This window comes from Salvelinus sp. IW2-2015, linkage group LG8 (assembly GCF_002910315.2).
Source record: "Salvelinus sp. IW2-2015 linkage group LG8, ASM291031v2, whole genome shotgun sequence".
Lineage (NCBI taxonomy): Eukaryota > Metazoa > Chordata > Actinopteri > Salmoniformes > Salmonidae > Salvelinus > Salvelinus sp. IW2-2015.
In genome coordinates, this window is record NC_036848.1 from 30,189,319 (window position 1) to 30,207,435 (window position 18,117).

At 41.8% G+C, this 18,117-nt stretch overlaps 2 protein-coding genes across 3 annotated transcripts in view; one reads left to right on the top strand and one right to left on the bottom strand.

Annotated features, from left to right (window-relative positions):
* Positions 1-2,924, top strand: part of LOC111967711 (ubiquitin carboxyl-terminal hydrolase 22-like) — a 35,585-nt gene extending 32,661 nt beyond the window's left edge. The window contains 1 exon segment of the mRNA XM_023992994.2: positions 1,485-2,924. Coding sequence (XP_023848762.1) covers positions 1,485-1,527 — 43 coding nt within the window. The 3' untranslated portion in view covers positions 1,528-2,924.
* On the bottom strand, positions 2,268-17,472 carry LOC111967712 (tumor necrosis factor receptor superfamily member 13B). 2 transcript variants are annotated; one of them, XM_023992996.2, is made up of 4 exons: positions 14,040-17,472; positions 13,587-13,694; positions 5,032-5,328; positions 2,268-4,802 (listed from the first exon to the last, which is right to left on the bottom strand). In XM_023992996.2, exons 1-4 carry the CDS (start codon positions 14,152-14,154, stop codon positions 4,567-4,569), a joined length of 756 nt encoding a protein of 251 aa, XP_023848764.1. In that variant the 5' UTR covers positions 14,155-17,472; the 3' UTR covers positions 2,268-4,566. The 2 variants fall into 2 exon arrangements, with proteins under 2 accessions (XP_023848764.1, XP_023848763.1); XM_023992995.2 differs by having other exon boundaries at positions 13,587-13,703.
* Between the last annotated feature and the right edge of the window lie 645 nt (positions 17,473-18,117).

The window sequence follows — 18,117 nt, forward strand, 5'->3', positions numbered from 1 at the left end:
CAATGAGCGTAATAATAAAAAAAAATCCCCACAGAAATCTGTCAGGTTACGCTACAGGTATGTCTTCTTTTTTTGTTTTGTCGCATTGAATGCGTCTCAATCCACCGTATCCGCCGATGTCGCACTTCCGCGTCTGCGGTGGCAGCGCTAGAGCGGTGTTTGTCAGACCACGAGACGTGGTGAAAATTGGGTCTTCTCACAAAATCGCCTGTGGCGTCCGAATGGGTTACAAAGTATTTTGACCCCTCTGTGGAAAGGGTGGTGTTCTCTGCTTTGCTCTTTGAACCCCACAAGCGTCTTGGGACTGGTCTGAAGTCGGTACAGCTGATCTGCCAACTTCTGTCTGTAGCGTCCGAACAGTTCTGGCTACACACTAATATGACCCCCTCTGTAGAAAGGCGAGACACTCACGTAATGTTGTATTGCTCTAGGATGCCCACAGGCCTCACAAGACTCGTCGGAAGGTTCCCTGGTACCAGTAGAAAACACTAATGCAAGTATATATGGGCAAAAAATAAGGGGTTAGATAAATAAAAYATAATACAAATGTGTCCTGATCTTTCTTATCTCTCAGATGTGTCAGCCACTTCAGAACAAACTTCCTTTCGATTTTTTAGGGGGACGATCTGTTAGTCCGTGTAGTGAATCTGTTAGTCAATGCGTTTTGTGTGGGCTAATAGTTTTTCATCAAATTATATATTTTTTTGGGGGGGGGTACTTCAAGGGGTCCTAACATTCAAAATCAAATAGCTAAATGATCCTCGGTATGACTTTCTTAAAACAATTCCATTTAGCTTAGTAGAACTGGGCTGCAGGTAGCCTAGCGGTTAAGAGCGTTGGGCCAGTAACCGAAAGGTCGCTGGTMTGAATCCCTGAGCCGACTAGTTGAAACGTCTGTCTGTGCCCATGAGCAAGGCACTTAACCCTAATTGCTCCACTCTGGATCACAGCATCTGCTAAATGACTCAAATSTAGAACCCCCCGCCCCCCCGGCTTAGAGAGGGCTTAGACTCTTATGGGTTAAAAGCTCATACAATCCTTACCTTTACGGGGTTAAACATATAGCAGATCTGGTGTCAGGGGTTAGGGGCAACTTCTACCTCCTCTGTCTTTTGGGGGAGGTTTCCTAGACGTCGATTTAAGCCTAGTCCAGGACTAAAAAGCACTTGGAGATTCTCCATTGAACTTGCTTGTAGTCCAGTTTTATATTTTATGGTCAATCAGTAGACTTCAAAGCGACATTATTTTTCATTTTTAACGAACTTCAAAGCCACATTATGAACACCTGCTCTTAGGAAGGTGTGTTAATGTTTTGTACACTCGGGAGTTCTGGATGAAATAATATACACCATCTCCCCTATTCTTTCGATTTTATCATTATGCAGTAGCCTCTCCCTTGTGTTTTTCATAAGTAATTCCTCATGATAATGAGAAAAATATCTTTGAGTGTGAAATCTTATCAGTGATTCTTTTTCTGTTGTCAGGTACCTTTTGTTCTACCATAAACAGTTTCTGGAGTATGAATAGTCAGCTTCCTTCAGCACTGATGTCAACAGCCGCCAAGAGTTGCGCCACAACAAAATGGCAACGTAACACAAGCCTACCTGAAACTCTACATCAGTGAAGATTGAAGCTGTGGGAATGGAGGCAAAGGAAAACAAATCCCGCATCCTTTCTAACTAAAGGACACTCCAAAACCAATCTGCATGGAAGCTACTACGTAGGATCTACTTGATAGGACGGAAAGGAGGAAGAGGAGGGGGAAGATTGCAGAATGGAGAGAGAAACGAGAAGCCTTTGTTGGATGATGAGGTGCTTCACTCTCTCGCTCTCCTCTCCTATCGTTTCGGGCAGATGAAGGAACAATCCGACTGTGGCCACATCTCATAAAAAACAGTCAACTTCACGTTGTATTATTTTTCTGAAATCCATAATTCCACTCCCCCCACACCACACACACACACACACACACACACACACACACACACACACACACACACACACCCATCTCCCAAGTGACCAAACATTTCTGAGGGAAGACATTTGGTTGTCTAAGTTCATTATATGCATTGTTATTGCTCTGAATGCAAAACAAGCTGACAAATTATATTAAGAACATTGCAAACACAAGAAGAGATGACTATAATCGTTGTTTGAACTTTTTAGTTTTAACAATACTGTATGATGAATCTAGCGCACATTTTTCTTTTTTTTTGACTGAAAAAAAGATGGAGGTAGAGAAAGGGAGGTTGTTGTTCTGTGAAAAGCCCCCCCTCTTTTTTTTCTTTTTTTCTTTGAGGGCAGGGAAAATATAGAAGTATATTTTTATAAGTCATTTGAATCCTTGTTCACGGTGTCCAATGTTTCCCCCCCTCCCTCGAACCCCTGTCCTTGTTATGTTGTGCAGTCAATCATGTATTTTTGACAAATGTATGCTTCTTCTCATGAGACTGCTGTTGTGGAGCCCTTTTTCACGTTTGTTGGTTGGTTTGTCTGTTTCTTGTGATGGGATAATTATTTTGTTGCTGACATGGTTGTGAAGATGTTTCAGGTGATGCGTTGTTGTGAATAAGAAAAAGACGAGCACTATTCTGACACGGTGTGTGTCCTGCCGCGGCTCGATCCAACAGTGTTAAACTTCGGCCACATGTTGCTCTAATTGTGTGTGTGTGTGTGTGTGCACATGTGTTGTGCGCATGTTTGTGTACTGAATCAGTACTTCTTTTTCACATGTTAATTATGTATGTTAAAGTATGTATGTATGTTTAAAAAAGAAAACCAAGGTATAAACTGAGTTCCTTTATCCATGTTGCTGGAAAAGGTCAAGGGTTATTATGCTAGTCAAAATACATCCCCCACACTTTATCTGCTGCAAGAACTGGACACTGATGGTGAGACACACACAATAAAAATCTATATCTATACTCTCGTGTGCTTCAGGGTTTTATTAACTTGTACAAGATTTACTGGAGGTCTTTGCTGAATCATGGCACAGGGAGTGTCACCCACATGTGAATGTCTCCTGAGAGATGCACCGGGTGTCATTTGTTTGGGGTGAGTACATACAGGCATAAATCATGTTCTCTGTTATGTGTCACTCCCTCGATACCGTTTCTTGTGTATCCTTTTTCCTTCASCACCTATTKATTTCTGCTCTCCAGACTTCTCACGTCACAGTGAGGGTTGTTTCTGGTCTGCGTGGTGTAGGCCAGGTGAYGTTACCCATAGATGTGGCTGATCTTGGAACAGTTTAGAGTCCTCCCCATCCCCCTCGTAATGGTTCAGGTTAGGATTGTGGAGGGCAAGCTGATCCTAGATCTGTACCTAGGGGAAACTACTCTGGAGTGGGCGGTGTCAAATCTGTKTAGGGTTGTTTATTGCGATATAATATAATTAGGAATTATAATACTAGAATGGCCATGAACCTCATGATGGTCCAAAGGTCAGCCATGATGGTCAGGGAGTTGGTTTTCCAGTGCTGTGATAAGATATTGTGTAAAACAATGAATGTGAAGAATCGATCTGCTCTGTGTGTATCAAGGCACAAGGTGAGACCCAAATGCAGACACAGGAGGCAGATGGTTGGAGTCTAACAATGTTAATTAATCCAAAGGGGTAGGCAAGAGAATGGTCGTGGACAGGCAAAAAAGTCAAAGTCCAGGAGGTACAGAGTGGCAGACAGGCTCGTGGTCAGACAGGCYGGTACAAAGTCCAGAAACAGGCAAGGGTCAAAACCGGGAGGACTAGAAAAAGGGGAATGCWAAAAGCAGGAGAACGGGGAAACCGCTGGTTGACTTGGKAACATACAAGGCGAACTGGCACAGAGAGACAGGAAACACAGGGATAAATACACTGGGGAAAATAAGCGACACCTGGAGGGGGTGGAAACAATCACAGGGACAGGTGAAACAGATCAGGGCATGACAGTATAGGTGTTTGCTAGCTAGCTGGCCAACCAGTTTTTTATGAATGACACCATAAATGTTTCTAATTCACTGCCAACAAGCAAACATTCCGTTCAAACAAGGCAGTCAATACACAGCCATACACTGGCGCAAATCAGTTGATGATATGACTTCGAGACCTAAATGCAACAAGTACTGATATTGTATCATAGAGTAGCACACCGTTTTCCAAGAAAACCAAGTCAGACATATACATTTACATTTACATTTAAGTCATTTAGCAGATGCTCTTATCCAGAGCGACTTACAAGTTGATATATAGTCTGTTTACATGTATTTGTACAGAAAATTGGTGTAAAACCAGTATCAAAAGTTTTTATAATTACGATACTATTTTAGGTTGACTATAATTACATTACACAATTTCTAATACATCACCTGCCTTACTTTTATTTTCCTGCATAGGTAAAAGKAGGAAATMSGTCACCTATGCCRCTGCCATTCATTCCAATTACACTGGTTTTGGATTTCTCCCTGACCAAGATTGCTGCCATTTTCACCCCATTATGGAACTTTGAGGGTTTATGACATAGCCCCTCTAGTAATTCAATAGGATCTCTATGATTGCCGTAGTGTCCAGTCGGTTTCAGTTCTGCTCCTGTCAGAAGCTAGGCTGAGAGGGGGAGCAGATGATTTTCTCTGATGATCCACAAGTGTGAACGTCCTGGGGGACAGCCTGCTGGTAGAGGGTCAGAGGGGGTCTCTGCTGCTTCTCTCCTCTGCCAGGCACTCTGAGGTCAGGGAAGCAGTGGACACACACACAGGTCTCTATGGGGCTGGACGAACGGCCCGCTGTCACACTGTTCAGCTTGGGCAGGGATGGATCCATCAGGTTGTCTAAAGATGGTACGAATGCATACACACACAGAGAGAGATTAACAAGCTAAAAGAAGCCATGCTGAGTTATTCGATTGTGTTCRAGGATCATTTTTGCCTTTTTAGATCTTAATGAATAGGAATAAATGGACGGGGGGGACCTGATCCCCGATCAGCACTCCTACTCTGAGTGGCTTTATGAAGACATGCCCTGAGCTATGTTTTAGACTAGATTTGTGCCCAAACTGACCTTTYGAGGACTTGCTGTGCTGGTTAGGCTCTTGGGCCTCCTGGCTTCCACGGCCCTGGGTGGGACTGCTCTGTGTGGCCCCTGGTCGGGGACCTCTGGCGCTGGCCCTCCTCAGCAGCACAAGCAGGGCCAAAGACACGGTCAACAGCAGCAGAGCCAGACACAAGCCCAGCAGAGAGTACACCAGGATGACTGAGTTAGGCAGACCACTGAGTAGGGASCCCCCCTTGGTGGTAGGGTTCTGGAAGACTGTCCCGTCCACAGGCCTTAAGGTTGCGTTCAAGTCAGGCTGTTGGGCTTAAGGTGAATTAAATGACTTAAATGACTTAATTTAAATCCTTATTTACCTTGCAATAACATCCATGTAATGCAAAGCGAGTCTAAAACATAATMATGCACCATTTCCAAATGTCAAAGCTCTACTTCTAGGAGGTTCTCAGTTCAAAAGATCAAAACCAAATGCATTTAATCCCGAGGTTATCCTATTTAAATGTGACTGGATTAGAGAAGACATGAAATGGCACCCTATTCCCTAAATAGTGCACTACTTTTGGCCAGTGCCTTTTGACAGGGCGCCGTTTGGGACGTAGACAATACATTTCAGCTGAATGGCGCTGGGATGTATGGCAGCAGTTTTACGGGCTCCTCACCAATTATGCTATTTTGTGTTTTTMMTTTTTTTGTTGCCCTGATCTTAAATATTTTTGTACATAATGTTTGCACCATTGTTTCTTKTGACCCGAAAAGAGCTTCTGGACATCAGAACAGTGATCACTAACCTCGATTTGGATGAAGAACCCTACTTCCCTGACTCCGGCAGGACATAATGCTTACATGGGACCAGGCCCTAATCCCCAACAGACGGCGATATAGAGTCCGACGTGGGGGCACCCTGATGAAACTACGTCAGTGAGTAAATAAACCGCCTCTACCCTCTGTTCTATTGGCGAATGTACAATCACTGATTTCAATGCAGGAAAACTGAAATCCGTTTTGACCTCATTTCCACTAGCAATTCACCTCTGCAGCTAAAGGGAACAAATACTCTAYATTACCTTTACTCCAGAAGCAGAGCTGCATACAAAGCTGTCCCTCGCCCTCAATTCTGCAAATCTGACCATAACTCTATCCTCCTMATTCCTGCTTACAAGCAAAAACTCAAACAGGAAGTACCAGTGACAAGCTCAATCGAAAACTAAGCTACAGGACTGTTTCGCTAGCACAGACTGGAATATGTTCCCGGGATTCATCAGATGCCATTGAGGAGTTTACCACATCAGTCACCAGCTTCATGAAAAAGTGCATAGATGACGTTGTCCCCAAAGTGACAGTGCATACATATCCCAACCCAAAGCCATGGATTACAGGCAACATCCACACTGAGTTAAAGGCTAGAGCTCCCGCTTTCATGGAGCGGGACACAAACCCGGACTCTTATAAATAATCAGATGAACCATCAAACAGTCAAAGCGTCAATACAGGACAGATCAAATTCTACTACACCGGCTCTACACGGATTACAAAGGGAAACCCAGCCATGTACTGCCCAGTGACACAAGCCTACCAGATGAGCTAAATGCCTTCTATGCGCTAACAAGTTGGTAAGTGTTTTCACTTACATTTTCAACCTCTCCCTGACCGAGTCTGTAATACCTACATGTTTCAAGCAGACCACCATAGTCTCTGTGTCCAAGAACGCCAAGGTAAACTGACTATCGCCCCGTAGCACTCACACCTGTAGCCATGAAATGCTTTGAAAGGCTAGCTGGTCATGGCTCAAAGCAACACCATCATCCCAGACACTCTGGACCCACTCCAATTTGCATGCATCTCCAACAGATCCACAGATGACGCAATCTCTATTGCACTCCACACCCCCCTTTCCCACTTMTACAAAAGGAACACCTACGTGAGAATGCTGTTCATTGACTACAGCTCAGCGTTCAACACCATAATGCCCTCAAAGCTCATCCCAAGCTAAGGCCCCTGGGACTGAACACCTTCTACAACTGAATCCTGGACTTCCTGACTTCCCCAGGTGGTGAGGGCAGGCAAGAAAACATCCCCCACGCTGACCCTCAACACGGGGGCCCCTCAGAGGAGCGTGCTTAGTCCCCTCTAGGGATTAACATGGGTAACCGAGAACCTGGGACTGTCCTGGGACCACTCTTCACATTTCCCCCAAAAAAGGTTATGACAAGACCCAGGAAATTTCAATATTTTCTACCAATGTCGCAATTCGACAAAATACACAGCAACAGATAAGCAAAAAATGAAATATCACATTATCCTAACAGGTTGTTACGTGGAAGCCTTTAGCCTAGTGTATTTATTTCACAAAAAGTTGCCATAAATTCAAAGCACAGGCATAATTGACACTCAGTGGCGTGTATTCAGAAAAAAACATATACAATTATTTTGATGTTGTCTCTATGATTCATTATTTTCCTTCAATTCGCAAGAGGCTGGATGTATCCGACCGGAGAAATCATCCGAGCAAGTGAAACAGCGTTTCTTTGTCTCTGTATGTGTAGGCCATCTATCTGATGCTGTGTGGTTAAAAAGAGTTTGACATTGTTGCCACCCGTAGCATTGAATGTAAGGGAAGCCAGCGAGCATTTGGCCTCCCTTGAATTTTTTTAAATAAAATCACAGCCGACTGGCATTAAACTACACCGAGTGAGCTCAACTATGAATGGTCCTGGCGCACCCKAAAWAATATTTGGATTTGCCTTCACTCCAATCACATCGAGAGCAATATGTCATTGACAGAAACAACTTGAAATGTTGCATCTTGTTGTGTTGTTGTCCCTCGGTGGCCAGCTAGCAAAAATTGTCCCTTTCCTAAATTAGCCATGGATGGAGATAGGGATTTGGACTCATGGTTTTACTTAATTATCCATACTGGCCAGTGATTATAAATGCATACATTGTGCCCCTGGCCTGAGTGGATGGAAGTTCAATATGTAGCTACAGTAGATGTACAAGGCTAATGTTAACTAACTAACGTTGCCCATGAAAGGAAGTTAGGCTAGAGAGGTAGCCTAGGACAACAAAAAATAAAAGTGTGTACTGTATGACAGAGTCATTTATGACAGAGTCAGACCGTTTAGTCAACATGAAAGAGAGGATGGCATTGACATTTCTCTACAAGTAGGTTGAAACGCTGGCGCTGCCGACGTCTATATCATTCCGCTAATACAGGACTATTAAAGCTCCAGCTTAATATTTTGTGAGAAAAAAATATATATTTTTTAAATATATATTTTTTTGTCTTCAGATTTTTCATGGGATGCTGCAGCACCCTCAGCACCCCTACTTGTTTTGATTGGGACAGCACCCTCAGCACCCCTACTTGTTTTGATTGGGACAGCACCCTCYGCACCCCTACTTGTTTTGATTGGGACAGCGCCATCGCGCATTTCTGAAAGGAGTGTAGGGGACTCGTCTAGATAAATGAATCAATGTCAGATCTTTGTTTTCGCTGAATCTCCGTTTGGATATTTAGTAACAATTAGGCTGGGGAAAATGTTAGCTAAATTGAGGTGAGTGCTTAATGATCATCTTCATTCTAGTTTTCTCATATATTAGCTGATCAGAACATTTTGCTAGCATTTTATACAAGGGGATTTGCTCTTCACTCGCGTAGTAGCCTGTCATACTCCCGACCAAAAGCCTGTGATTTGTCTGATAATCAATCAAGGTGATTTTTTTTCAKTGAATCTCTGTCTGTACACAGTAGTCGGTTAGTTGATTTCTGTATGGAAAACTGGAAGTTGTAGCTCATGAAATCATGTAGCCTACATCAAGTGTATTATTTATCATTAGAATGACCAACGTAGAAGCCTTAAATAGCCTTAAATAGATTCCATGATATTTTCCTATCGTCCCAATCCCACTGAAACCCAGAATTCAGACTCTTGTCTCACATGGAAATTCCTAACTTTATTCTGTAATCCATAGGTGGCATTATCAAAGCACGTCTCGCCTAAACATGTCAAAATATTGCTATAACATTGTTGGAACATTTCCCCCGCTTCTCTGCACTGTCTCGTATTGCTGTCCATATGAGAGCTTTGGTCGAGAATATGTGACCATTAAATTGTTTGAGAGTAGATATGGATTTTGGTCCCCGTTATACCTTGATATTTAAGCATTTTCCTACCTGTATAATCAAATCCATCCGATTTGACCAAATAGGACATATTATGTCATTCGTTGGAGGTTATCTAGCAAGCTTAGCAACTTTGGTCATTTAACTTTTGTTTGACTGCCGTTACAATGTTTGTATGATTTGACAACGCTATGGCCAACTCGGGGAKCGCTCTGTGTTGAGGTAGCCTACAGCTGATATGCGTAGAATTAATTGTAGAACATGATAAACCTCAAAACCGGCCTGTRTAGCAATTCACAACAATGCCATTGTCGATCAAAGTTACTCTATAGTTTCTTTAATATCAGTTTCACTTGCTGTAAAATATTTACAAAGTGGKACAGCAACAATCTTATTTTGGGAGAAACCCGAGTAAAGATATCTTGGTTTTAAAAGCTTTAAATTCGCACTTCTGATTTTTGAGGTATTTCCCGGGACAAATATYAATTATTGAAACTTGGTCGATTTTCGAGAAACTTTAAGGGGCAATTTGAGATTGAAGTWTTAAGAAATTATAAAATGWTGACATTTATTCAAAACAAAGGTGTCTGAAGTTGAACACTGTTGTTTCTTTTTGTATAGAAATAATACTTTTATCCCAAGTATATTGAGGTAACTATTTGCATCAGCTTTTTAAGTATAGTTGTGAGTATATATTTGAGTAGTAGGAACCCAATTTAAATACATTTTACTAACCTGAGTACCATAAGTAACTGAGCAAAAAACATTTGTAGATAAAACATAGAATATCAATTACGATACTGAGTAGATTCAGCAAATTAAACGTACAATATTAGTTCTGTAGCTGATTACATATATATCATGTATATCAAATGTACATGTATATCAAACTTGTAACATTAGTTCTGGGATTTGAAGGACTTAAGCAGGTCAACAACAAAAAAACTGTTCTMAACCTGATAAAATGAAGTTGAATGAAATTCATTTTTGAGATCCAGTTAGTTGTTTGCACTTAATATATTTGTTATACACTAAAAGCAATGTATATTACACTTTAAAGATCCCTTGTTGGATTTACTTAAAAAGCTGATGCAAATAGTTACCAAAAAAGTTTAAGTTAAAGGGGCACAATATTCTTTACAGTGTGGTATTCTCTYCCTCTAACCCTATTACAGGGGCTGAGTCACTGGCTTCCATGCCATCCCTAGGAGGGGGTTGAGTCACTGASGTGATCTTCCTGTCCGGGTTGGTGCCCGAGGGGGAGATCTTCGTGGGCTATACTCAGCCTTGTCCCAGGGTAGTAAGTTGGTGGTTGAAGATATCCCTCTAGTGGTGTGGAGGTTGTGCTTTGGCAAAGTGGGTGGTGTTATATCCTGCCGGGTTGGCCCTGTCCAGGGGTATCGTCGGACGGGGAAACAGTGTCTCCCGACCCCTCCTGTCTCAGCCTCCAGTATTTATGCTGCAATAGTTTATGTGTCGGGGGGCTAGGGTCAGTCTGTTATATCTGGAGTATTTCTCCTGTCTTATCCGGTGTTCTGTGTGAATTTAAGTATGCTCCCTCTAATTCTCCCCCTCTCCCTCCCCTCCCGGAGGACCTGAGCCCTGGGACCATGCCTCAAGACTACCTGGCCTGGTGACTCCTTGCTGTCCCCAGTCCACCTGGTCGTGCTGCTGCTCCAYTTTCAACTGTTCTGCTTGTGGCTATGGAACCCTGACCTGTTCACCGGACCTGCTACCTTGTCCCYGATCTGCTGTTTTTGACTCTCTCTCTCTACCGCACCTGCTGTCTCTAACTCTGAATGCTCGGCTATGAAAATCCAACTGACATTTACTCCTGACCTGTTGCACCCTCTACAATCACTGTGATTATTATTATTTGACCCTGCTGGTCATCTATGAACGTTTGAACATCTTGGCCATGTTCTGTTATAATCTCCACCCGGCACAGCCAGAAGAGGACTGGCCACCCCTCAGAGCCTGGTTCCTCTCTAGGTTTCTTCCTAGGTTCCTACCTTTCTAGGGAGTTTTTCRTAGCCACTGTGATTCTACATCTGCATTTCTTGCTGTTTGGGGTTTTAGGCTGGGTTTCTGTATAGCACTTTGTGACATCGGCTGATGTAAAAAGGGCATAAATTTGATTGATTGTAAACAGTRATGGTCAATGCATATATATTCAATGGTTGTAAAGATGGGGAGACGTCTGTCCGTAATAAAGAGATGCTCTACTTTTTTGACACCACACTCCAKWAAGRAAGTCCTGCAGGCTCTAGTTTTGTCTTATCTTGATTATAGGTTTTCAAGTAGATTTAAGTCAACACTGTAACTCTGCCACTCAGAAACATTCCCTGTCTTCTTGGTAAGGAACTCCAGTGTACTGTAGATTTGGCCTTGTGTTTTAGGTTATTGTCCTGCTGAAAGATTCATCTCCCAGTGTCTGGTGGAAAGCAGACTAAACCAGGTTTTACTCAAGGATTTTGCCTGTGCTTAGCTCCATTCTGTTTATTTTTACCCTGAAAAACTCCCTTTTGTGCCTTMTTTCAAACATGATGCATGTTTTGGATTGTTTTTACATTCTGTACAGGCTTCCTTCGTTTCACCCTTCAATTAGGTTAGTTTTGTGGAGTAACTACAATGTTGATAAACATTGTTGATAAACATTGTATCTTTGTAGTGACTGGGTGTATTGATACAGCATTCAAAGTGTTCTATTATCACAGCCGTTAAACTCTGTAACTGTTTTAAAGTCAACATTGGCCTTATGGTGAAATCACTGTGTGGTTTCCTTCCTCTCCGGCAACTGAGTTAGGAGAGAGGCCTGTATCTTTGTAGTGACTGGGTGTATTGATACAGCATTCAAAGTGTCATTAATAACGTCACCATGCTCAAAGGGATATTCAATATATGCCCCCCCCCCCCCCATCTACCAATAGGTGCACTTGTTTGCAAGGCATTGAAAAACGTCCCCTGTCTTTGTGGTTGAATCTGTGTTTGAACACTGCTCAACTGAATGACCTTACAGATAATTGTATGTGTGGGGTACAAAGATGAGGTAGTCATTCAAAAGTCAAGGTAAACACTATTATTGCACACAGAATGAGTCCATGCAACTGATTGTGTGACTTGTTAAGCAAATTTTTASTCCTGAACTTATTTAGTCTTGCCATAACAAAGGGGTTGATTACTTATTGACTCATAACATTTAAGCTTTTCATTTTTTATTAATTAGTAAAAAAATATATATAATTACACTTTGACAATATGTGGATTGTGTGTAGGCCAGTGACAAAAACATCTCAATTGAATCCATTTTAAATTCAGGCTGTAACACAACAAAATGTGGAAAAAGTCAAGGGGCGTGAATACTTTCTGAAGGCACTGTATATTGGGAAGACACCAAGAAACAACAACAAAAAAATGCTATTTGCACTATTCATATATACAGTACATATTCATATTCTRATATACAGTAGAGTTAAATTAGATCTTTAGAAAGAGGAGAGGTGCAGGMTCTTTTTTTGTCWGTTTTTTAAAGCTAAACTTGCTTTTTGCTTGAGAAACCTCTGGTGGGAGATCATTCCATGATGACGTGACTCTACACATAACTGAGCGACTCATTCAATCTGTTTTGGTTTGTGTTCCGTGAAGAAACCCATAGTGGCGTGTCTGATGGGGTATGTACACTACCGGTCGAAAGTTTTAGGACACCTACTCATTCAAAGMTTTTTCTTTATTTTTACTATTTTCCACATTGTAGAATAATAGTGAAGACATCAAAACMATGAAATAACACATACGGAATCATGTAGTAACCAAAAAGATGTTAAACAATWAAAAAATATATTTTATATTTGAGATTCTTCAAATAGCCAGCCTTTGCCTTGATGACAGCCCTGCACACTGTATCTAGAGGGATTTGTATTTAGCTGAGCCTGCTAGCTAGTTACATTTCGGTTAGRGAGAAATTGCTGTGAAGTCGTTGAAATAACTTAAAATAACGATTAAGGTAGCTACAYTATGTAATCTAACTCAACACTTAACTACTACAAACTAATTTAAATTACAATAAATAAAGGTTAACTTAGTTGTTTTTCACTGTTCGGTGGCAGCACAGGTGGGGCATTTGATTTGCGAACTCATCACATGATCAGCGTGTCAACAGCAACACTAAAAAAGTACTTCTGGGTCATGGATTTTTGGACCAATTTTCAAAATAAAAAATGTCTAAATATTGGATCATCAGCCAGAAACTATTTTGGAGATGGCTGTAGGCTCAATTAATTATTTAGTAGTGTACAACTCTTATGACTGTTTGTGAGAGCTGTGTGTGTATATGTGTGTACCTGCCTGTGTGTGTGTGTGTGAGTGTTTTACAGAGAAAGAGAGAGAGAGAGAGAGAGAGAGAGAACATATGTGATACAAAAATAATACTGTTCACACTCACTCTGACATTGGTGGGAACACTCTGAGGGATGGTTGCCACACACCACAGCACAAGTCAGACACTTCTTCAACAGCCTGTCGTAGTACTGCCCTGGGACTGCCTTACACCCTAGAGACACTTGCACAAACATACACACAATGGCACAGGGATGGTATACGTATTATAACATGCCTGTGTTTTGACACAAAATGGCTACTATGTATCAATCACYATTGCACTAGACTATACTTGTTACTTAACCGCACAAAAAGGATCTTGAGATTCATTGATCTTTCTATGAGCCTTTTCCCACTGATATAACACCATAGAAMGAAATATAACATGTATGTATCTCTGTGTATAACTTTGAGGACTGAGTCATATGGACAATCGTGTGGTGCAATGGCCTCTCATTGACTTCTTAAAAGTGTATGTGTTATTTCCTCCGGTGAGCGTTTGTGTGTGTGAACTTACCACAGAACTCYATGCATCTGAGGTGGTGGTGAGGCTGCTGGCAGACCATCTGACAGGTCATACACCTCCTGACCAGGCCATCCCAGAAGTGACCCTCAGGACAGCCTAACCCCATGGCTCAGCTCGGGTGTCAACTCACACTCTGACTCACTGAATGACAGGCAGAGGGAAATCAGTGTCAGTTCATGGAATCCTTGCGTAATCAGCTTTGTATCATTTGGTTGGGATTGTTTCAAACCTGACACTAATCAAGTTGATTTTGGGGGTGTTAGGCTTCCAGATTCTACATTACTTTATGATGGACTTCCTTAGATTTTGTTCTTTTTTTTTCTTTTCTTCTTTACTTTTAGATGGTGTAGGTTCGTCTACAGGCAGACAAGCAGGCTCAAACAAACTGGATACAAAAAATGATAATTTACTCATGTACAGTATATTATTCTGTCCAAGAAACTCTAGAAGGCATCAGAAGAGAGGACAGGCCTCTATACACAACCTCAAAGATTTAAATGCACGTTTCTTGACAGAGGCATACTGCGCTGTGCTCCACTGGGCACAAAATCACTGAGCTGGAGAAATGACACGCTCGACAAATAAAGCTACGCCTCGCCTTGGTCTTCAACTTCATAAAATTGACTTATACATTTGTTCTTATCTGTGAATTTGCCTAAATCATTCTCCAACAATACCATTTAACGCCTTTACTGATTATTCATTCCTTTTACCACACATGATGGGATCAATGGTGTCTTTGTTGGTGTAACACTCTATAGCATAAYCAATGGCTCATGTCATGTATTCAAGGCATGATGTTGATCTTTAAGTCTGGATATCCGATAAGTAAACATTATTTATGTTTTCCCTCAATACCATTCCCAGGTGGTCTATGAATAATCAAAGACAACATCCATCCATCTTTGAAAAAGTTATAAACCATCAACTGCTTACTCATCAACCAGCTCACTTGTAACTAAAAATACATCTCGTAATGGAATGTAATAACAATGCCCAATGTAATAAAACACAATATCGTATGACTTACCTACAGAGAGAAGAAAGACATCTAAGGATCTCAGCTTGAAATGTGCCCCTCTTGCTTACCTTGGGCTACATGTATTTGAGTTAGGGGCTGATTTGGGTGCAACCACAATGCATTTTCTGGGACTTCCCCCTTGCACTGAAGGTAAGCTCTTCTCCAGTTATGATGAGTCAGGCTTGATAGGTGTGAATTGTGACTAAAATGTGGAGTTTTGTCATATCTATGTATATACTATTACTAAGAAATATGAATTTGCCTACCTTCCCCAAATGTTGAATGAGACCGTAAGTCATTTTCAGTGGTGTGTCATTTACACATGGTACAATTGGTACAATGTCAGTTTCATGTCAAGTTCATGGAGAATGCAGACTTGGAGAGCAATATACCGGAAGGTTCTTATATTGCAATAGACTTCCATGACCATCTTACCATGCTGTTTGAATGAGCATGCACTCATCTGATGAGCATAACCATATTCTGTTCATTTGCACAGGTGTTTTGCAGAATAACAATTGTCTGTTTTTAATAACACTTTGACAGAGAGGTTACATACGGTATGCATGCATATCTGTTTCATAAGCTACTGCTCATAAATATTGCTCGACTTACACACAGCAGATTCACTTCAAATCAATGTTTATGTTTTCACATGCATGCAAGTAGTTTGTAGATTAAGCTGTAATAACAGCATCAACTCAGTGGCCTTGTGMTTAGAGTGTCCGCCCTGAGATCGCAAGGTTGAGAGTTTGATCCCAGGCAGATTCATACCAAAGACTGGGAAAATGGGACCTGATGTGTCTCTGAAAGGCAGGTAGCATTAAGGAGATATGATTGGGGGGTAAGGCTCTGCTATAGACTAGCCACATACTTTCCAGGGGCTATACTTGTACATCAYGCTGCCTCACGCTACAGACACAGGAGATAGGCTCCTGCTCCTATGAGCTGTTCCGGCTTGCTCATGCAAGGCTACTTAGGGGAGACCAGGGTTGATTGTATCATGGGGTTGGTTGTCCCGGTGCTTATTACTACCAATCCAGAGGGCAATGTATAATAYTTCTAAACTTAAAATGTGTGAATTCTTGGAAYAAARTCATCCACCTGGTCAATTAATATCATCAGCATGACAAAACATTTAGGTGARGGGAATGTACTGTATGTGTTTTTATATGTGTTGCTATTTTCTTGAACTATGGAAGTATCAAATTATATTCATCACTTGGGCAGAATACAACAGGTGTGGTCTTGCGAGCCCTTTCCCAACAATGCAGAGTTAAATAGTAAGAAAATGAGCAAAAATAAATAGMAAATGGTAACACAATAAAATAACAACAATGAGGTCATATACAAGGACTACCAGTACCGAGTCAATGTGCTGGGGTACGAAGTAGTTGAGGTGATTGAGGTAATATGTAATGTACAGGTAGGTAGGGGTAAAAGTGACTAGGCAATCAGGATAGATAAACGGATAACAAACAGAGTAGCAGCAGCGGGTGTTTAGAGTGTGAAAGTGTGTCTATGTGTGAGTGTGTGTGTGCGTCGTCAATATGCATGTGTGTGTATGTTTTGTTTGTGTATGTTTTGTGTGTGTGAGCATGTATTTTTTTTTTTAAGGGGTGGATCAGCTTAATATTTAAGGGGTGGATCAGCTTAAAATTGTTGCTTCCATCAATGTAATTGTCTGCATCATTTCCAATCCCCCATATCTTTTTTTGGTAAATAAATACTGTATATCCATATACATACACGTATGCATACAGATGCACATATACAGCGGGGAGAACAAGTATTTGATACACTGCTGATTTTGCAGGTTTTCCTACTTACAAAGCATGTAGAGGTCTGTAATTTGTATCATAGGTACACTTCAACTGTGAGAGACGGAATCTAAAACAAAAATCCAGAAAATCACATTGTATGATTTTTATGTAATTAATTTGCATTTTATTGCAATGAGAATTGGAGTAGGTCCAGGGTGTCTGGGATGATGGTGTTAATGTGAGCCATGACCAGCCTTTCAAAGCATTTCATGGCTACAGATGTGAGCAATGTGGTAACTAGCATTATAGTTAGCATTGAGTCGCACCCCCCCATTCCCCTTTTTTGCCCATAGACTCTACAAGATGTTGAAAGCGTTCGACAGGGATGCTGGGCAATGTTGACTCCAATGCTACCCACAGRTGTGTCAAGTTGGCTGGATGACCTTTGGGTGGTGGACCGTTCTTGATACACACAGGAAACTGTTGAGCGTGAAAAACCCAGCAGCGTTGCCATTCTTGACCCACTTAAACTGTTGCACCTGGCAGTGGCTCCCGAGTGGCGCAGCGGTCTAAGGCACTGCATCTCAGTGCAAGTGCCGCCGCCTTATGGGACTCCCAATCACAGCCGGATGTGATGCAGCCTGGATTTGAACCAGTCCCAGGCTGCATCACATCCGGTTGTGATTGGGAGTCCCATAAGGCGGCGCACAATTGGCCCAGCGTCGTCCGGGTTTAGGCCGTCATTGTAAATAAGAATTTCTTCTTAACTGACTTGCCTAGTTAAATAAAGGGTAAATAAAACCTACTACCATACCCTGTTCAAGGGCACTTAAATATTTTGTCTTGCCCATTCACCCTTTGAATGGCTGTCACAGATCCCTCTGGAACTGTGTCATTACGCACACCTGGACCCTATTCCCACTGATTGTAATTGTTTAAACGTGCACTTTGGTTTCCATTGGGGTGTCGATTATTGTTCAATTGTCCGTTGGTCGTGTGAGTACCTGTGCTGTGTTGTTTTGGCTTTCGTGCCGCTTGTATTGTGCAGATGATTACGGGTCTCGTCCCGTGTGGTATCATTGTGCGCTTGTGTATTTATTCGAGGTACTCCTCGCTCTTTTGTTTGGGTCTCAACCCTGTGTTTTGTATACGTGTTTGTTTGGTCTTCATCCCCATGCCTTTACATGGCACACTGTAATTTGTGTAAATAAAAAACCCTATTACGCATTCCTGCGCCTGTCTCAGTCACGTTCGTCATAAGGAATGGACCAAGGCGCAGCGTGCG